Source organism: Papaver somniferum, chromosome 1 (assembly GCF_003573695.1).
Source record: "Papaver somniferum cultivar HN1 chromosome 1, ASM357369v1, whole genome shotgun sequence".
In the NCBI taxonomy this organism is placed as follows: Eukaryota; Viridiplantae; Streptophyta; class Magnoliopsida; order Ranunculales; family Papaveraceae; genus Papaver; species Papaver somniferum.
The window spans coordinates 7,005,341-7,027,836 of record NC_039358.1 but is presented as its reverse complement, the minus strand read 5'-3'; the positions used below and the strand labels follow the sequence as shown (position 1 = coordinate 7,027,836).

Below are 22,496 nucleotides of genomic sequence, written 5' to 3'. Positions count from 1 at the left end.
GGAAGAGAATACCCCGAATCTTTAAGATACAACAGTCTGCCACAAGCCGATGAGCCACTGACGGACCTACAGCTGGGCTAAAGGGGGCTTTAGTCCGGGTAGTCCTCCCAGTCCACAAGCCAAAAAAAAAAAAAAGTTCTACTCCATCAAGGCTTCTAGCCCGGGCTTACAAGGAAATTTAGCCTTCCAGAATCCGTCCTAGCGATGAGCCAATATATGGAACATATTATAGTAGATTATGCTCTAGTTTACTCAACCAAAACATCATGGAAAGCAGAATTAGGTAATGTGATGATCTGGTACGGCTGGTCAACTTACCAAGGTTATTCCCTGTAAATAAAACTAAAAAGTCGAGGGTAAGAGCGTATTTCTCTTTGTTTTTAAGTTTTTGAAATAAATTTCTGTTTTCTTTTCCAGAGAGAGAAGAGAGGAAATAACAGAGAAAGTGAGAGTTAGAGAGACTTTTTACAAGAAAGAGGAAAAAAAACAAATCAAAAACAGACAGAATCCATTGAAAAATTCTGTTCTCATCTCAGTCTATAAGTAGAAATATCCCATTCAAGAAGAATTCCTCCTTCGCTTTGTCTTCAAGCCATCTCTTCTTTTTCTACATTCTTCTCATCAAGGGTATTTGACGAGTCTCTCTTATTCTATTTAATCTTAACTTCTCAAATTGTGGAAATCTCTACACAGGCTTTCTGTTGAACTTATGGGTTTGCGTCAATTTGTAGGTATGATACTCTCTTTTACTTGTTCAATTATGGTCTTTTACTTGTTCAATTATGTATCTATTACTTGTTCAATTATGTATCTATTACTTAATTTGAAATGTATTGTAAGTAAATTGAAAAGAAAAAGTGAACATCTTTAATTTAATCCTAAATATGGGTTGTATCTGATTCATGTCCTTTCGGCAATTGGTTCCTTTAGAAAACTGTTAGTTTGCAACAAAGAATAGTTTTTTATTTTGTTATTAACGGGGATTTTGGTTAAATATTATTGGGTTAATTTTCCATAGAAGGACAATTTGCTAAATTTTCACAAAGTTATACTGGTCCGTGCTAATGTGAGTGTAAATTCGATGTAGGAATCTGAATGGGTGTGAGATAATAACTTTAGAAGCCGGGGATATATTTTTGTAACAAGTAATTGAACTCAGATACATAAAATGGAGGAAAAACCGTTTCCTGCATGGTCTTGGTCAGTTGAGCAATGCCTAAAAGAATACAATGTGAAATTGGAGAAGGGTTTGGATTCATCTGAGGTTGAGATGCGTAGACAGATTCATGGTTGGAATGAGCTCCAAAAAGAGAAGGGAAAACCTCTGTGGAAACTAGTTTTAGAACAATTTGACGACATGCTTGTCAAAATTCTTCTACTTGCGGCTTTTATATCGTTCGTTCTTGCTTATGTGCAAGGGAATGAAACGGGGGAAACAGGTTTTGAGGCTTACGTCGAACCGTTTGTGATTCTGATGATCCTTGTGTTAAATGCCGTAGTTGGGGTTTGGCAGGAAACCAATGCTGAAAAGGCACTTGATGCTCTTAAAGAGATGCAAAGTGAATCTGCGAAAGTTCTTAGAGATGGATATTATGTGCCGGATTTACCTGCTAGGGAACTTGTCCCTGGAGATATAGTGGAATTAAGGGTTGGAGATAAAGTCCCTGCTGACATGAGAGTTGCATCTTTAAAAACATCGACGTTAAGGGTTGAACAAAGCTCGCTAACAGGAGAGGCCATGCCTGTGATCAAAACCACGAGCCCCGTTTTCATAGATGACTGTGAACTGCAGGCTAAAGAATGTATGGTTTTTGCAGGCACAACAGTGGTGAATGGAAGTTGTTTATGTGTTGTTGTAAGCAGTGGGATGAAAACTGAAATTGGAAATATCCAAACTCAGATTCATGAAGCTTCACTGGAGGAGAGTGATACTCCTTTGAAGAAGAAACTTGATGAGTTTGGCGGGAGGTTAACAACTGCCATTGGGATTATTTGTTTGACAGTGTGGATCATCAATTACAAATATTTCTTGACATGGGAGGTCGTTGATGGATGGCCTAAAAATTTTCGGTTCTCTTTTGAGAAATGCACTTACTATTTCAAGATAGCTGTTGCTCTCGCAGTAGCTGCAATCCCTGAAGGTCTTCCTGCTGTAATAACGACTTGCTTGGCTTTGGGTACCAGGAAAATGGCACGAAAAAATGCAATTGTTCGGAAACTTCCAAGTGTAGAAACCTTGGGGTGCACAACAGTTATTTGTTCGGATAAAACTGGAACGCTTACGACTAACCAGATGTCGGTTACCGACTTTTTCACTTTAGGCGGGAAAACAACAATGTCTCGACTTTTTCATGTTAAAGGAACTACGTACAATCCGAAGGATGGAGGAATCGTGGATTGGACTTGTTACAACATGGATGCAAATTTGCAAGCCATGGCAGAGATATGTGCAGTTTGCAATGACGCTGGAGTTCTTTGCAAAGGCCACCTTTTTCAGGCTACAGGTTTGCCTACTGAAGCAGCTCTCAAGGTATTGGTGGAGAAAATGGGGGTTCCAGATATTAAGGCAAGGAATAGGATACGAGATTTACAGCTTGCTGCAGACTATTCAATTGATCGAAGCACCATCAAACTAGGTGAGCGCTGAGAGGAAACCTGAAATATTATATTTGGTCATTTTCATTATATAAACTTCAAATTTCCTGACTGTCTAGTTATGGCGGGACCATTATAGGTTGCTGTGATTGGTGGGCAAAAAGATCAAAAAGGGTTGCTACTTTGGAGTTTGATCGAGTTCGTAAATCGATGAGTGTTATTGCTCGAGAGCCAACTGGTCAAAATCGTCTTCTTGTCAAGGTGCTTCTTTGCTCGCTCTGAATTAAAATTGTTGGAGAGCTGCATTTTGAAATTGCATAATTTTCTTCATTTTGTCCCCACTAGAAAATCTTGCTGCTCTTATAGGTGTTTGCGTGTCAAAGTGTTGATATGCAAATATCTCGTATTCTCGATTTTGATTGGTTATCAGACTAGGATCTTGTTTACCCTTTTCTAGTGAGTCTTTTAAGTATCATCCAAGCTATTTGAGCTGTTTCAGACACATGTTGTTAAAATTTCTAGCTTATCTTATCCAACATGAAAATGATTATTGGCTGATCTCCCGGAGGGTGTTATACATCAAATGTCCAGTTATTATCGATAGATCCTTTAATCCAAAATAAACATCATTTGGAACGCGCATGCACATTCTCAAGTGTTTTAATGAGGGAAGATTCTATGCTGAACTTTCTAGGTTTGTGGTAAAACAAAATTTTGAAAATGAAGATTTTGGAGAATTCCTCGTTTTCATGAAAAGGCATTATCCATTTTGTGATTTGTTTGTCTTAAACTTATCGATATAAAATATGAGATATTATGAAACCTGCACCACCGCTCATTGACATTGGTCTTGTATTGCGTTTCTTTGGTTTTCAGGGTGCTGTTGAGAGTGTCTTGGAGCGAAGTTCATATGTTCAGCTTGCTGATGGATCAGTCGTTCCAATGGATGATCCTTGTAGGGAATTAATATTGACGAGACTGATGGAATTAAGCTCAAAAGGTTTGCGTTGCTTGGGTATGGCATATAAGGATGACCTAGGAGAATTTTCAGACTACTACTTAGAGAGTCATCCAGCTCACAAGAAGCTGCTCGATCCAGCGAACTATTCTGCTATAGAGAGCAACCTTGTTTTCGTTGGGGTTGTCGGGCTTAGGGTGAGTGTTCATTTTATGTTATTTATTAACAGACTTTGTTTCCATTTTGTTTACACCACTTGATGATACCCACTATTAAGCTTCTACATCTTATGGTTAGTTTGGATCCCTCTTTAGACCTTAGTTAGAGGATGCTGACAAAGGACTTTTAAAATGGTTAATATAATATCCCAATGACTAAATTAACCTCTCATTGATAGGCCACCTGCTTCACTAGCAAAGAGCTAATTGAAAATTGTACGACAGTAGCTTTGTAATAGGGAAATTTGTAATTATCTTGCTGTAAAGCTGACCCGAGCTTGGTATATTACTGGTCACTAATTAGTTGACTGCAGTTGGAAAGTGTCGGTAAATTTCTGTGACAAAGAGCATAGTATTTTGGCTGGTCAATCATGTTCCAGTACAGTAATATGTCTAATTGTAAAATGTGGAAAGATTACAAAAATGGTGAGCGTCCTAGTTTATTTGGTTTTCTGACTAAGGGAAAGACATGTCATACTGTAAGCATTGAAGTCATCGTTATTCCCATAAAGTTCACCTTTACGTTTAAATATTACAGGATCCACCTCGTGAAGAAGTTCATAAAGCTATTGAAGATTGTAGAGAAGCCGGGATCAAAGTGATGGTCATCACTGGAGATAATAAGTCCACAGCTGAGGCTATCTGTCGAGAAATTCGTTTGTTCTCTGAGAGTGAGAACCTCAAAGCAAAGAGTGTTACTGGTAAAGAGTTCATGGCTTTTTCCTCCACCCAGCAAATTGAGATTTTGTCAAAACCTGGTGGGATGCTTTTCTCTCGGGCTGAGCCAAAACACAAGCAAGATATTGTCAGAATGCTGAAAGAAATGGGTGAAATCGTTGCAATGACGGGAGATGGTGTGAATGATGCGCCTGCACTGAAGCTGGCTGACATAGGATTGCAATGGGTATCAGGAACTGAGGTATGGTGGCTATAATTACGGTCGATCACCTTTATGACCATCTTAGAAATTTATCCTTACACCTGTTGTTGACTATGCCTTATTGACATATAGGTTTTGGGTTTGCGCATTTTCATAATTACAGGGCCTAAATCCTCTTTATGGTTATAATAAATGCAACTCATATTTGTCAACAAACGCTGTTATGATGTTAATTAATTAAAAAATCGTGGTTTCACTATTTCAGGTTGCCAAAGAAGCATCAGATATGGTTTTGGCAGATGATAATTTCAGTACTATTGTTCTGCTGTTGCCGAGGGTCGATCGATTTACAATAACATGAAAGCTTTCATCAGGTACGTCCCTGAGCTTCTGTTTACTTTTTTCTGTTCATTCAGGTTAGACATATTCTGGATGTCCTTACCAAAAGCTCTCCTTTTTTGGTTTACAGGTACATGATATCATCTAATGTAGGTGAAGTAATATCAATCTTCTTAACGGCAGCACTTGGCATACCAGAAGTCTTGATACCAGTGCAACTTCTTTGGGTCAATTTAGTTACTGACGGTCCGCCTGCAACAGCTCTTGGTTTTAACCCAGCTGATGTTGATATCATGCGGAAACCACCTCGTAAGAGCAATGATGCTCTGATCAACTCTTGGGTTTTCTTTCGGTACATGGTGAGAATTCAACTCTACTACCATCAAAATTGTTTTGACCATGTATTATTCTTACCCCGTGATCCCACTTGCACCCATCAACATGATTCCAAGGACTCTTTGTTTCCAAAGATGATTCCTCATGAAAAAGTCTAAACAGCTGTATAACTTTTAATTCTTCTCAAAACTTGGTTGAATTTTTCTGATGAGCCTCGAGTTAGCTGTTATTTGCAAGTTACTTTAGATGGGGTCGTGAATTCTAGACAGACTGATTTATATGGTGTTGATGATCTAGGTGTTGTTAGTAATATCTCTAAAGGTTATTATGACTTGGATCATCTCCAAGTTATCGTCATCACTGATAAGGTTTAAAAGGATCCTCATACGTAAATTGGAGACTAGTTACTAAATTGCTTTTTGAATTTTTCAGGTGATCGGATCATATGTGGGTTTTGCAACTGTTGGTGTTTTCGTCTTGTGGTACACTCGAGCTTCTTTTTTGGGCATTGATCTTGCTGTTGATGGGCACACTCTGGTCACCCTATCTCAACTACGAACATGGGGAGAATGCCCTACATGGAGAAATTTCTCGGCGGCTCCATTCACAGTCGCTGGAGGTCGTATTGTCACTTTCTCAGACCCATGTGATTACTTCTCCACCGGTAAAGTCAAGGCAATGACTCTATCTCTCTCTGTTCTGGTTGCAATTGAGATGTTCAATTCCTTGAATGCCCTGTCTGAAGATAATAGTTTAGTAAGAATGCCTCCATGGAGAAACCCTTTTCTTCTCCTGGCCATGTCAGTCTCATTTGGGCTTCATTTTCTCATCCTATACATACCGTTTTTAGCTGACGTTTTCGGAATCGTTCCACTGACACTAAACGAGTGGATTTTGGTAATCTTGGTCTCAGCACCAGTGATTCTGATAGACGAGGTTCTTAAATTTGCTGGAAGGAGGAGAAGACGGGTATCTAAGAAGTACAAGAAAGCATAAGACAGCTTAGGTAAAGTTGTTCTATGAGGTTGTTTTAAACAATACGAAGAGAAGAAAATTCCCGTCAATTATTCGATTTATATAATCATATATGTGTAGATTTCTTGTTTTTACATGAAAAGTAGAAAGTTCATAACAGTGCTCATGTTTTTGGCCTTCTAATTGAGTAAATGAAGGCCATTTAATTTCACTACACTTCCACTGTAAGTATTCGGTATTGCAACTTTTTATGAGATCATAAGCTTCCTTTAGTTTTCCAGCTCGACCTAAGAGATCAACGATGCAACTGTAATGTTCTAGCTTAGGCGTGATGGAAAAATCTTTTTTCATTGATTTAAAGAACTGATAAGCTTCTTCAACTAGACCATCATGAGTGCATGCAAGAAGAACCCCTACAAATGTTACATCATCTGGGGCCGTCCCTCCTCGCTAATTTATAGGCAATCCAAAATTAAGACCAGAATATTAATACAGCAATCACAAACTATTCTGGTTTAATGAAACTGATTAAATTGCAGAGCAAAATTCAATCAAACATTAATATAAATACATACCACCATTTCATGAAAAAGTTCCAGCCCTTCCATCGATCTCCCATGGACAGCCATGCACATGATCTTTGAATTCCAAGTACACAAGTCTCTCTTACTGCCGATCTCATCAAAAATTCGTCTCGCTGCATCGATCTTCCCACACTTCGCATACATCTCCAACAAAGCATTACTGACATATATATTCCTTAAGAACCTCTTCCCCCTAGCGTAAGTTTCGATTCTTTCTCCAATCTCTGAAGCCCCAAGATTAGCACAAGCTGGAAGAACACTAGCAAGTGTGACCTCATTGGGCGGAACCCCATTCTCCCCTTCCATTCTCAAACACATTTCAAGTGCATTATCATACAGTCCATTTTGCGAATACCCTGAAATAATTGCAGTCCAAGAAACCACATTCCTTGACGGCATGGACTCGAACAATTCTCTGGCTCCAACTAAATCCCCATTTCTTTTATACCCCGATATTATCGAATTCCAAGCCTAGTTAGTAAGTTCGCGAATGATTCGCAAATCATTCGCGAATTTTACCGTCTTATTCGCGTACGTTTGCAACTCCGAACCCAAATCGCGTATTATGTGGCATTCCCGAATTATTCGCGAATCGTTCACGAATTTTACGTATCCCGAATGATACGGCCGCTTAATTCGCCATAAATTCTTTAGCTTTTACTTTTCAAAGACTCCACTTTTTGAACTTTACTGCCTCCCGAGCATACACGACCGAATATTAGACGTGTTGTAATTTTTATGAAACAAAAACGACTGAAGAGATTTGAAGGTGAAGGTGAGAGATCTCAAACTCACTAACCAAGCATCTAAACCACCATACGACGTTCTCTTGGATAACTAATGTTGTATATATTATTCATATCATCATATTAAGTTTATTTTTTCTTTAAATAACTCACACATGCATAAAAATTGGTCTATGACCTTATAAATACAAATTATTTGTTATATATAGATACCGAATTTTCAGAGCCGAACTCACATTTATAAATCGAATTATACACGTACGTATGCCGTTCCGAATTACTGACGAATCACGTCCCGTTGACCGAATTTTGGACCGAATCTGGATTTTACAAAACCGTATAATACTCGTACGTTTGCCGTTCCGTGCGTTTGCCGAATCCCGAATTGCTAACTAGGCACAAGACAACTCTGATATTTCCTTGGTATAAAAATGCCCTCTAACAAAACACTATATAACACGCCTTGATTCTAGTATAACACAACATATCATGCATCATCCTTGCATGGACTGTATGGGTCTAACATGTTTTACAAAGACTAAACTACCATGAGTAAAAAATGGAGACATACAAGTGGTCCATTTCTATCTGAGTAAGAAATAGAGACCTATAATTCTGCTTCACATCCACCGACATCAGTATTGGCTCCTATAATGAATAAAATGATTGGAGTATGAAAGTATTTGGGGGTCATATCTTATGATGAAGATGATGAAGATGAAGATCACAAAAATTAAGATCAAGTGACATCAGGATAGGTGAAGATCACCGGAGAAACACAGATTATACGAAGTTACTTAGAAGCGAGAAGAGTGGTGAACAATCACCCGGGTTGTTTTTAGCACAGTTAGTTCTTCAACTTCATAAGTAAACCTTCGGCAACTTACTTCTTCACTATCATACATTTAACACATAACTAGTACAAGAACTACATAACTATAAATCAGTAAGCTTGTGTCATACCAAGAAAATTAGTAATACTGCAAAGAAATAATGACAGCTGATGTAGCATCACATGTGCATACCATACGAAAAATGGATATAATAACATCCACTTTCAATATTTCTTAGTGCTTAAAAGATTTAGCACAATTTTAGACACCCTGAAATGGATCATCATGACTTCAGAGATGTATATGATACTGCTAGAATTGCATTGCGGAAGTATAACTTAAATAACACCCAGAGAATTCGCAGCATATTGCCTACACTCATACAGACAAAGCGCCTATTATCCCCAATTCTTGGGACAAGGTGCAGATTTCGCCGATGGTTATGGTTTAAGGGAACAAACAACACATACCTATACTGATACAAGTGACCAAGCCAATGGCCACTGAGCTTCTCTCCAACGTACATACTTATGTTTCTGGTCATTATTGTCAGCCGCAACATTGGAGAAACTGGCATCATCTTCCTTCACAAATACAGGACAACGTTGGAGTTTGCCATCCCGCATTAAAGCTTCTTCTCTGGGGTGTGGTACAATGTGAACGTTTTTCCACCACAACTTGAGAGCCTATAAAGCAATATCAAAGAGTAAGTGAATTTGTCCCAATGTAGATCACGAACTTTCAGATTTTCTCTGAACTAATAATAGACTGGACATTTTGCCACATTTATTTGAAGGCTCTCAACTAGTTTCTTTTCATTATCTGATGCCATTCTCATAAACAATCCAAGAATATGTTAACAGTTAGGCTGCTTTCAGGTTGGGAATGAGCTTAGTTTGTATGTTAACACTCTCATTCCTAACAGTAGAGCTAATTACTGTATACTCGGATGTAAATTCCAAAAATTACTTGCCAGTTATCAACAATGCAACTTCGTGAGGCATCAGCCAAAACAACAATGCTGGGTCTGATGCCCCAGAAGACTCTTTTAACATTCAAACTTCAAAGTAGCTGTGAAGTAGTCTCCCAGGTTGGGGCGCCGAAGAGAAACTGACACTAAAAGATAATTTGCCAGGTGCAGTTGCTTTTATGGTCCAATTCCAAAGCATATCCTGCGAAATTCCAACCAAATTGGAATCATTAACCAGTCTTGAACATACAATACGAATTAGTATGAATTTTGTTAAGATCCACACATATATTTCTTGTTGTCACATCAAAGAAAAAAAAGTTCGAATTAACTAGGAGTTCAGTTAACTATACCATAAATGGAGTCACATGCAACGGCTTTGCAATAAGATCTGAGCAAGGATTGAAAACAAATGATACCCTTTCACCCCATGGTGTGTTTCTTACCTGCATGGAAAGGACAATCAAATCAGTATTAAAAGAAGACTTTGATGACCACACATAACGTAATATATACCTTACATAACAAATTATACCAAAACATAACCAAGATATTCTAAAATTATATATAGAACTTCTGCCAATTTTAGAAAAATTGTAAACCCAACATCAGAATCATTAAGAACACCCATACAAATATGTTGAACAATAAAAGAATTTGTATTCATAACTAACAATATCTCTACCACGCATATAATTAGAACTACTCCACCAGCATACCTGAGGAAAATATGGATTTCATAACTTCATTAACAAAAAATTGAATCGAATAAAGTAAATCTTCAAAGAATAACTCCAGATTCTCAAACCCTAAAAGACCACCAGCTGTAGCAGTAATCATTCATACGATGATTATTTATTCAGATTTAGTTAGAGATTTTGATAAAACCCTAAAATGGATTGAATATGTTCCCAACAGATTTGAGATTTACAGATCGACAAGTGAGTTAAGGGACTTCAGAAGAAGAATCAAGAGAAGGTTGGGTTTATTAAGTGACTTCAGAAGAAGAATCGAGAGAAGGGTGGGTTTATTATTTTTGGTTGAAACAACTTACCGATTTCTCCATTTCCATGGAGCTGTTCATTAGGTTAGAGACGGAAGACCGAGAAAAAAAAAGAAAAGGTAAGATTGGAAATAATAGAGAGAAAAAGGTATTTATATGCTCAATAAATAATAAAAAAATACTCTCTCCGTTTTTTTTTTAATAAACCAGTTTCTATAAATAAAAATTCCAAAAAATAAGTCAGTTTCCTAATTGGGAAAGTCAAATGTTATTTTAATTTTTGGGACCACTTTTCTCTTAATTTCTTTTGATGACAAGTGTCATGTGAACCACTTCACTTTACTTCTTTTACTAACAAGTGTCATGGGGACCATTTCATTTCACTTCTTTTATTGACAAGTGTCATGAGGACCACTTTCAATGATTAGTTCTCTTAATTTCCTTAAATTTCGCTAAAAACAAAACTGGCCTATTAAAAAAGAACGGAGGGAGTATTAAAAATAAATCAATTTTCATGGGTCGCTGGATTGGTAGCAAACTCGAGGAGATATAGTAGTTATTCAGAGACGGTTATCATAAGCTCAGAATTTTTTCGTGTTTTTACCATATTAGAGACCGTTATGTTTGGTCAATGTCCAACTATATGGATCAAAAAAAAACCTATTCCACTAGTGAAGGGGATTTTGGAAAGTCTATATAAAGAAGGATAAGGTACAATGAAAAGACAACTCTCTCTTACTATTCTTAGTAAAGTGAATTCTGTTGGCTAGTTAGGAGGGGTAAAACCTCAAACATAAATTCACCCCTCAACATTTGGCGACCACACCCGGAGGCTCGTTCCTATCTAACCATGAAACACTCAGGAGGTGCTAACTCAAGCGCGACAAAGAGTCCATCGAACATTCGGCCACTTCACACAGAAGGAGAAAGAATACGGATAGTATCAGATCCATCATGCAAGCGAAAAATCCAGACGACGCGCGCGAGAAGGATAAGCAACAAGAAATCGAGGAAACACCACTAGTTCAACCTTCCCTCAAAGAGATGCAGAAGGAGTTGGAAGGTCACGTACGCAGAGAGAGAGAGTTGAGAAAACTGATGAATGTGGCGAACGCCGAGAAGAATGCTAAAGAGGCGGCGGAACTTACAGAAGAAAAGGAAGAACATGTGGCCATGATGCAAGAAGCGGTGGCTAAGTACTTGTAAATGAACTATAAAGTTGTTAAACAAGATAATTACGATTTCATGGATATCCCTTACTCCTCGGAAATCACAGAGTATCAATACCCGGAGGATTATACTTCATCAAAGTTCAAAGTCTACAACGCAAAAGGAAATGCGAGGGAACACCTTAGTCGATTTCTGTCTACCATGAACGATCGTGAAACCAACGGGAAACTATGTATGAGGGAGTTTCCAAAGTCGATAAATGATACAGCGTTTACCTGGTACGATAACCTAAAGTCAGGAAGCATTATCTCATGGTCAACTATGTCCACTCTCTTTCTCAGAAAGTTCTATTCAGCAAAAAGAAAGGTTGTGACTAATCTAAGCAAATGCAACCAACGCCCTGGCGAGGAAATAGGAAAATATATTACCAGGTTCCGACTACTCACTCTATATTGCCATGAGGACGTTAAGGAGGAAGCACTAGTAGAAATCTGTTTGTGGGGAACGATTTCGTCCTTTAAGGAAAGCCTGGTCAATTTCATCTTCCCAACGTTCTTTGAGCTAGAAGAAGCGGCGACAAGAATCACTGATTGTGTTGAAGAACACAACTCAGATTATATCTGGCGCAATCACCGTATCAACTGTGCCAAGAAACACACGTGCCAATAATAACTGAGAAGGCTGGAGCACCCAATCGCTTCCTCCACCCCTCCCTTGCAGAAATGAAGAGATCTTAGGTCGGTTGGGGCAGTGGATAGCAAATCAAGAAACTCAACTGTCGCCAACAAAGATAGATCCCTGCATCATTGACAAAAATGAGACTAGGTACTGCCACTTCCACCTAAGGATACAACACCCTACCATCGACTGCTACAATATGCGAAGACTTTTCCAGAAGAAGATAGAGATATGTGAGATTGAGATGGGCAGCCCGGAAAATGGCAAGGCGGCTCAACAGCAAGTCATGATGCTCTCCCATGATCCAAGCGGGGATGTTTGGATGCCTTGGAAAGATAACGAGGAGGTATGTGATGCCGAGGCGGAGAACCCATCATTCGTGAATACAGAGGGCGTAGCTAGTCAGTTTTCCAAAACAGTGTTGGCTCAACAATTCTTTGACTCCCCTAATGTGTGTGAAAAACAGATCAAAGAAGCATCCAAGGCTATAGCGGCTATTGCAGCAAGACGACCCTGTGGTCTCCTCCCTAAAGAGGCGATCGTGTTCACAGACGGAGATATTTGCTACCCAGGGGAACACCTTAGACCCTTATACTTGAAAGCGTACATTAACAAGCAACCGCTAATGAGAGCTTTTACAGATGGAGGCGCGTCCCAAAACCTAATCTCTATGCATACACTAGACATTCTAGGTGTACCAAGGTTCTCAATCAGAATGTGAGTAACAATAGTAAAAGTATCCGGGGGGCATATGCTCAGAAACCTATTGGAATCGTTAACCTGGTCATGAAGATCGGACCCATTCGAGCGCCCATGCCATTTTATGTGCTAGAAGACGACACTACATTCCATGTATTCCTAGGGAGAGGATGGCTACTCCACCACAATGTGGTGGCGTCAATATACCACCAATGTGTCAAGACTAACATAGGAGGTAAGCAATACCGGATTCCAGGCACCAGCAATCCTTTTGACCCAGAGGAGGCTTACATGGTGGATGCGATTTTCTACGATGAACCAAAGGAAGCAGACGAAGTGCCTGAAGTGCAACTCGTCCCGCTACCTAAATAGGGAGAAGAATAAGAAGAACCGAAGCCATCCAAGTCTGTGTTTAGCACATCCAGGATGGTATTCCCACTGAAAGAAATAGGAAGCAAGAGGAGCATCCCAGATTCCAGCGCTTCTCTAACCCGGATGGGGAATACGTGTATCGATTATAGCAATTAATTGAGGGAGTGTCCGCAGACGAACAAGACTGCGCAGAAGTATTAAGCAACGAAACGGAGACTCCCTCTGAAAGCGCATATCAAAGCTTGGTCGATTTACCCTATAACACGATTAATGACGAGGAGTTGCGAGATCATCTCACAGACGCGACCACTAGAACCACAGAAGAACGAACGCCCGGAGACCTCACTATGGATGAAATAGAAGAAATTGACATAGGGGCGGAAGAAGACAATATCCCAATCATGATAAGTAAGAGCTTGGACAAAGAAGAGAGGGAAGCGCTAATTTCTCTACTAAGAGACTACAAGGATGTCTTCTCTTTCGACTATGATGAGATTCCAGGAATCGATAGCGATCTCATAGCTCACACCCTCAGAGTGTCGCCTGAATTCAAGCCATTAAAGCAAAGGAGTAGGGAATTCCACAGGGCCACAACCCTTGCAATAAAGTAATTGGTGAAACGACTATCGAAGGACTAATTCATCAAACCCATCCAACATTCCGACCTGGTTAGCCAATATTGTTCCTTTGACGAAGAAAAATGGAAAAATCAGTTGTTGTGTTGACTATAGGTACCTAAACCGATCATTCCCAAAAGACGATTTCCCCTTGCCTAATATAGATATGACGCTAGACGCGACAGGAGACAAGTGGATATTCTCCATGATGGACGACTTCAATGGTTATAACCAGATAAAAATGGACCCGTCGGACGCGAAGAAGACGGCGTTCCTGACTCCATATGGTAATTTCTACTGCGTAGTAATGTCGTTTGGTCTGAAAAATGCGGGGGCTACGTACCAACGCGCTATGACCTCCATATTCCATGATTTACTACATAAAACAGTAGAAGTTTACGTTTATGACATCGTGCTTAAGACACAAGCGACCATGTCTCCCACCTAAAGACGGCCTTCGAGAGGTGCAGAAAGTTCAAGCTTAAAATGAATCCCCTCAAGTGCGCCTTCGGCGTGGAATCGAGAAAATTATTAGGCTTTGTGGTAACCAATGAAGGAATCCAGGTAGACCTGACTAAAGTGGAGGCAATTATGACCATGTCTCCCCCAGCAAACGCGAAGGAATTACAAGCTTTCTTTGGGAGGATATCATACATACGACGCTTCGTACCGGGCTTAGCGCAACTAATGAATGCGTTCCTTCCCTTACTAAAGAAGGGGGTGTCCTTTGTACGGGTTGAGATACTGTGCGCCGCATTTGAAAAACTGAAGAGATGCCTTATCATCCTAAGGTTCTCAAGCCGCCGGTTAAAGGAGCTCCCCTCTATCTTTATACGGCGTTTACCAATTCAGTGATAGGTGAAGTCCTTGCGCAAGACATGGGAAGGGAGGAGCTATCGCATATTTATTACGTCAGTAGAGTCTTAAGAGATGTGAGTTGAGATACCCGCGCGTGGAGCAGGCATGCTTATCCTTTATCTACGCAACACAGAAGTTGCGACACTATCTCTTAGCACATGAGACCATAATGGTATCCGCGGCAAACCCCATTGCTTATTTGGCATCCAAACCAATCCTGAACGGAAGGACTGCTCGATGGATGTTACAGTTATCCGAATTCGAACTTAAATATCAACGACCAAACGCAATAAGAGGACAAGCGATCGCCGACTTTATGGTTATGTTCCCAGGAGAAGGGGACGATGAGGTGCATGGATACTTACCCAGAGAGGTCGAAGTCGTGGATGCAAGAAAACCTTGGACCATGTTCTTTGATGGGTCATCATACGGCACCGTCAGGGGGAGACGGAGTAGTGTTTAAAGCTCCACAAAGCGAGCTACTCTCGTACTCGTTTAAACTGGATTTATCGTGCAGTAATAACGTCGTTGAGTATGAAGCATTAATCCTATGACTCCGAATGGAAAAGGAACTTAGCCTAGGAGGCGTGGAAGTCAAAGGCGATTTAAAGCTTGTGATAAACCAAGTGAATGATGATTTTTACGTCAAAGAACCACACCTAGCACCTTACCGAGCAGAGGTTCAAAGATTGATAAACCAAACAGGGTCAACACTCGACCATACTGGCAGAGGAGGGAATAAACACGCGGAGGTTTGTACAGCCGAGGAAGTAGGTTGGAGACATCCTTACATATATTTCATCCAACATGGAAAGTCGCCCGGTGAAAGGAAAGCGGCTATGAAAATCCAAAAGAAATCTGCACGTTTATTCGTACATGATGGTATCTTTTATTGCAGAAGCTACACGGGGCTAAATTACGATGCCTGTCAGATCAAGAAGCAGCAGAGGTAATGACACGGTCACATGATGCCGAGCATCAAGGAATGCGGAAGCTGTTCCTATATCTTTATGAAGGTGGATTTTACTGGCGAACCATGAAAAGTGATACCGCAGAACATGTCTGAAAATTCTTAAGTTGCCAAACGCACAGAAATCCGATCCAAGCGCCCCACACGCAGCTACACATCATATTGACACCATGGCCGTTTCATAGCTGGGGGCTTGACCTTATAGGCCCAATCAACCCGACGTCGTCAAAGCGCCACAAATACATAATAACGACCACCGAGTACGCATCAAATGGGTAGAATCAATACCTCTTAAATATCACGTTGGAGCAACTGTAGTCGCATTCATCAAAGAACATATCATTTATAGGTTCGGCGCGCCCATGATAATTAGAGTAGATAATGCCAAGTCTTTTGTAAATACGGATATACTCGATCTGCTCCGCCAATACAACATAAGGCTTCATACATCGACTCCTTACTACCTAAAAGTAAATTATCAATCTGAGGCGACAAACACGACGCTCATCCGAATCCTCAGCAGGACAGTGCATGATCACCATAATGAGTAGCACCAAGAGTTACCATTAGCACTCTGGGTATACAGAATCTCGAAGCGTAGCTCCACGGCCTATTCACTAGTCTACGGATAGGACGATACACAACTGGAAGAGATAGCGATTCCATCGGCACGAGTAGAGATGGTCAGCCACAACAAGTCAGACGAGATAAGTCGTTTCTCCCACCTGGATACAATAGAAGAACGAAGACAATGAGCGGAAGGATTCGCAGAAGCTTACAGGAAGCGTGCAGCCAATTACTATAACCAGAGCGTGAATGAGAGAGACTTCAAGGTGGATGACTTTGTATTAAAAATTTCCCCCCACGTACAAAGAAATGCCAGCGCCGGTAAGTTTACCGCAAACTGGGAAGGCCCGTTCAAAATAAGAAAAGTAGCAGAAAGCGGATACTATGAGCTTAGGCGCATGGATGGAACCAAGGTCAAGACGCCCATCAATGGTAAATGGTTGAAAAAGTTTCACGCCTGAACCCCTCGATGTATAAACATCTGCTTCAAGCAATAAAAGTAAGTTATCAAAAGCGGTGTGAATCTACAATAGGTCTCAAGTCAGCCAAAGGAGCCTGATCGACTGACAAATTTAAAAAAGGTCTCAGGTTAGCCAAGGGCACCTGATTGACTGAAAAATTTACAAAAGGTCTCAGGTTAGCCAAAGGCGCCTGATTAACTGAAAAATTTACAAAAGGTCTCAGGTCAGCCAAGGGCGCCTGATTGACTGACAAATCTACAAAAGGTCTCAGGTTAGCCAAAGGCGCCTGATCAACTGACAAATCTACAAAATGTCTCAGGTTAGACAATGGCGCCTGATCGACTGACAAATCTACAAAAGGTCTCAGGTTAGCCAAAGGCGCTGATGGTTTATCAAAAGTGATTGTAGTTGAAGTGGTAAAACGGATTCGTATCAGACTTGTGAAGAAACCAATTTTTATAGATTTAAATTAAACAGGCAACTAAATAAAATAATTCAAAGTTTTGGAGAAAAATACCAAGACTAGGATTCCACCATTGACCAAATAAATAGTAAACTCTAAATAATATTCATGCAATTTTGTCTTTAAAAATAATTCTAATATTTGCCTCAAATATATTCTTGAAGTAATAGTTGTAATCAAAGAGTATAAAACATCAAAAGTATTTAAAACCCAGCATGCTTCATCAAATTAATTCACAACTATTCAATAAGAACTAATATTTCAATTCAATCCCATGCAAATAATCAAATAATAATATTGCAAATAAATAGTAAAATTAGAATTATACCAATTAATGTGGAACAATGGCTTCCTCCGTCGCCTTGGCTAATGGGTTTAGCTCCTCATCCCAAAAACATAATCATAAGATGTATCCATGGCTTAATAATGTGTTTTTATTGATGAAAATGGTGTAAAAAGAAGTTTGCAACGCTGTATAAATGTTACAACGTCACTGTTACAAAGTTGAAAAGGCTGAAAATAAACGATACAAGCCTCTGCTGTTGTAAGACAACGACAGTTGGGTGTTGAAATTAAGACTGCTGAAGAACGACGGACTCTGCGAGTCTGTTCTTCATGTTCTTCAGGTTCTTCAATGGCAGCAGCAGCACCAATTCTCTGTAACTTCTTTGTTTCGGCTCTCCTGGACTCCAAACTTTTCCCTAAACTTTTCTAACCTTTTTTATGACTTGAAACCACTCTTATATATCCCACATACCCCAAATATCTCGTATAAATTCAAGATTTCTTCTCCGTGCAGTTAAGAGAATATCTCTCTTCAATCCTCCCTGTACGCGTCTTCTGACCTCTTCTGAGTTATCTAAACTCTCCAAACTCCAACTAATACTTGAACAGGACCAGGTACATCCATATCCTGGCGTCAAAGTCCTCCAGAAATCTCTCAAAAATCTTCTAAACTTGAAACAGAACACGTCTCTCTGTTAAGACTTTGAAACCCTCTCTCGGCCATTCCAGCCCAATTGGTTGGGTCCAATCGATTGTAACAGACCTGTTGAGTCTTGTAGAGTCCATACGTACCAAATACAGCCATTGAATCTCCTAAAATCACGTAGAAATTCGATCTCCAAATCTGCTCCTCGCTGCATGCATTTTCCCGCCAAAAATGCATTTTTGAAAACGTGAAGAAATGTGACCTTCCCCTATCCAGTCCCGGTCTCCCTTTAGCAGATGCCTGGAAATGGGTCACCCCTTAGTAATTAGGTTACCCCTTATCCAAAGTGAGAGTCCGTATAGTAATTTTCTCCCACGAGCGCAAAAACCACTTTTTTAGCCAATTTCGCCGCAAAAGCTTATTTCTCCAGAAATACCTACAGGGACATAAAAAGCCATAATAAGTACAAAAATGGGTACTAACACAATATACAATTGGGCTATATTAGACACATAAATGCGTCTATCAAATACCCCCAAACTTATTATTTGCTAGTCCGGAGCAAATCAAAACTACAAAATAAAATCCTAACTCACTGTCGCAGGCATCGTCGATTGCATTTAGCGTATGCAATAAGCCTTTAAACCCCTAGGTGGCCCTAGTGGCCGAGTTATAGTCTCGGGAGGGCTTACCAGAGATATACCCACAAAACCTGTACTCCAGACCTTAGCTATCTACGCAGAACCCTGGAAGGCACTAAAGAATCTCCTTGGTTGGCATACTTATTGACTACAGGAAGAAGTACCCTGATGCGAAATTCCAATTGTTGTACACGAGTTTGCACTCAAGCATACTAAAATTCATATAAAGTGACAGAGCTCTACTCAGATAGTTGCACTATGGACATCATATTCGGAGTCAAAACTAATCACATGGATAGATCAAGAAGATGGATATAGAAAAACATGTATGGTTTTGATGTTTACTAAGTGAACGGCGTTTCCCATATCTGTCTGAAGGCCTCCGCCAAAATGAACCTATCCTAATGGATTGAGATACTAGTCTGACTAATATCAACACACTGGCATATACAAGGGTACCAGTGGTCGATAACCTAACTCTAGGTCAACACAACTGGCATATACAAGGGTACTAGTGGTCGACTTTATTGAATTTATTCCTTTTGGTCAAATGGTCTGGTCTCAATTTCTTTTTTTTTTTTTTTTTTTCTTTTTTTTTTTTTTTTTTTTTTTTTACTTTTGGTAACTACCATTTTTTTTCATCTTTTTTTTTCATTCTTTTTCTTTTTCAACTTTTTTTTTCATGGTATCTCAATCACTCTAATTCACCCTAGCATTGGTAACAACTTGAATCGTGGGCCCCACCTATCACTTAGAGAAACATAGTTTAAAAACAAAATAAAATAAAAATAGAAGTGAAAAGGACTCAACGAGATATGGTGAAACTATCATGTTATTTCTAACACCTGAGCTCTGTGCTTTTATGAATAGACTCTTTAGATGTTTCCATCTAATCAGATTGGTTCCTCAAACTCCTACAACAAAATGCTTCCATCCACTTAGATTAGTTAGTGCAATCCTAATAGCATAAATTTCTAGGCTCTGGAGTTTATTTATTGCAAAAAGGTGACAAAAAGTGTTTCTTCCCCACCCCCAAACTTAAATCTACATTGTCCTCAATGTTCTAAAGATGAAATTAAAAGCATGAACAAGGAGAAACTATTACCACTGGAGGGAAAAAAATAAGGAAGGATATTACCGTATCACATGAACGCGGGAGCCTCCCAGTAAATGCTAAATTTATAGTCATTAGCTAGACATCAAATACCTCAAAAATTTTCACCTTCCAAAGTCGTATACCAATAGTCGAAACAATTGTGGGTCCATAAGACCAAATAGAACTGCCACTAATAGGAGACAAATGGTCAAGATCAGAAAAATGAGAAGATAGAGCACAACCTGATCTAAAGTTTCTCGCAAGACAACTGGATTTATCTGAGTGCCCAATTGGGCTTCATATGAGTGTCTCGGCAAACAGATTCATCCGAAAAACGGGTCCTCTAACATATGGATTTTTCCTGGACTATCAGGCGGATCAGGTTGTGGAGTCTGAATAGACTCAAGCGATACCTCAGATGCACTAGGCTTGAGTCCCAAGTTAGGGACTTCTATGGGGATAATTGACAATCTACCCCCAAATTTAGGGTAATCACTATTCTCCGTAAGACCTTTAACTATGGCTTGAATTTCCGGATCCGGAGAGTATTTAAAATACTCTAGAGCTTCTTCTAGTTCACTACCCCCAAACTTAGAGTTTTGGGTGCTCTAGATAACTAGTCACAATATTCCTAATTTCTAGACCATCCGGTTCTGAAAAAGGTCAATTGCTTTCTCTGAGTTATAATCAGGTGGTTCATCCTCTAAATTCTTTTGAGGTATACTAGCTATAGGACTTATATGTTTCATATCCTCTATGGTCATCCCTAGAGTTTCCTTATTGTGTTGAAGCACGGTTACTGGCCTAATCTCATGATCACTATCCAAATTGGAAGTTATAGGCAAAATCTCAGATGGGCCTACAAATGCATAATTGGGGTCCAACTTAGGAGGATCTTTAGGCTCTTCGAAATAAGGGCTTAAGGTAGATTCGGTAGCTAGTAATGGTTCAAACCTAGATTTCCATCTATCGGTATCTAACATAGGAATAGAATCCAACAGAGCATTTACTTGTTCAATGTTGTATCATCGTCAAAATCCATGCTAAAACGGGCTAGACAACTCTCTAATGGATCTTCCGATTCGGTGTTTGGTACAGACTTCGGAACTAAGGTTCCTATCATGTTGACCTCTTCAATGCACGTGTCATCTAGCTCAGAATGTAGCTTATTGACATTAAAAATATTCAACTCAATAGTCATATTACCAAAAGATAGATTCATAATACCATTTCGACAGTTTATGATCGCATTAGACGTGGCTAAAAACGGGCGACCTAAAATCACTGGTATTTGGTTCTCTGGGTCAGGGACAGGTTGGGTATCTAGGATAATAAAATCCACTGGATAAATAAACTTGTCAACCTCTATGAGAACATCCTCGATCACACCACGAGGAACTTTAACGGACCTATCAGCTAACTGAAGTGTTATCTGGGTAGGTTTCATCTCACCAAGTCCTAGCTTAAGGTACACATGGTATGGATAAGTTCACACTGGCTCCTAAGTCAAGCAACGCTTTCTCAACACGGTACTTACCTATTGTACAAGCAATGGTAGGGGACCCTGGGTCTTTATACTTAGGAGTAGTGGTATTCTGAATAATAGAACTCACATGACTAGCTATGAAGGCTTTCTTCTGGACACTGAGCTTACGCTTTCGCGTACACAAGTCCTTAAGGAACTTGGCATAAGAGGGAATCTGCCTAATTGCATCTAATAATGGAAGGTTGATATTAACCTGCTTAAAAACCTCCAATATATCATTAAAGTTGGACTCCCTCTTAGTCGGAACTAGCAGCTGGGGAAACGGGGCTCTGGGAACAAAGTGAGGCTCAACAGGACCCTCATTGGTCTCTTTGGAGACTCTATCAGTCTCCTCATTTTCTGGCTCAAGGGTGAACTACAGCATGTTCACTATCAGGCATGGCGACCTTGTTTCAACTTTCTTTCCACTCTAGGGTTGTGACAGCATTCACATGATTGTACGATTTCTCTCCTCTAGGGTTAGGATCAGTATGACTAGGGAACCTTCCATCTTCTCTCTCACTTATAAACTTAGCTATTTGTCCTACTTGAAGTTCTAACTTGGCAAGACTCTGGGAAGTATTCTTCAATTCTGCCTAGTTTCTTGTTGAAAGCTCATGTGGTTCTTTGATAGCATGTCATGGTTACTTACTAACATAGTGATAGCTTCCTCTAAGGTAGAGATCTTTTTCTCGGAAGTGTTCTGAAACTGGGTTTGACCTGAAGAGTTCTTAAAACCAAAACCTGGGGGAGGCTGAGAATTGCTAGACTGGCCTTGACTCTGGCCCTTAGACCAAGAGAAATTAGGATGGTTTCTCCAACCAGGGTTGTAGGTTTCTGAGTATGGGTCAAACTTCTGACGGTTCTCAAACCTAGCATTGTTATAGACAGCATGGGCTTGCTCTTCACTAACCTGACCTTCCCAAAATGAATTATCGGGCTCTATTCCACAACTAGAGACTTGAGAGGCTCTATTAGGTTCAACAAGGGACCTATTTTTAACTGACCCAT

General features: G+C 39.9%; 1 protein-coding gene, 1 long non-coding RNA gene and 1 pseudogene across 2 annotated transcripts; 1 reads left to right on the top strand and 2 right to left on the bottom strand.

The window, feature by feature from the left end:
• Window positions 1-419: 419 nt before the first annotated feature.
• On the top strand, window positions 420-6,583 carry LOC113278668 (annotated as a pseudogene).
• LOC113303282 (pentatricopeptide repeat-containing protein At5g08510-like) lies at window positions 6,344-8,536 on the bottom strand. Its single transcript, XM_026552596.1, has 4 exons — window positions 8,459-8,536; window positions 8,030-8,080; window positions 6,877-7,353; window positions 6,344-6,751 (listed from the first exon to the last, which is right to left on the bottom strand). Exons 1-4 carry the CDS (start codon window positions 8,534-8,536, stop codon window positions 6,344-6,346), a joined length of 1,014 nt encoding a protein of 337 aa, XP_026408381.1.
• A 55-nt stretch (window positions 8,537-8,591) lies between these two features.
• On the bottom strand, window positions 8,592-10,543 carry LOC113278675. Its single transcript, XR_003325615.1, has 4 exons — window positions 10,154-10,543; window positions 9,788-9,880; window positions 9,434-9,636; window positions 8,592-9,150 (listed from the first exon to the last, which is right to left on the bottom strand). It is a non-coding gene; the product is annotated as an uncharacterized LOC113278675 (long non-coding RNA).
• Between the last annotated feature and the right edge of the window lie 11,953 nt (window positions 10,544-22,496).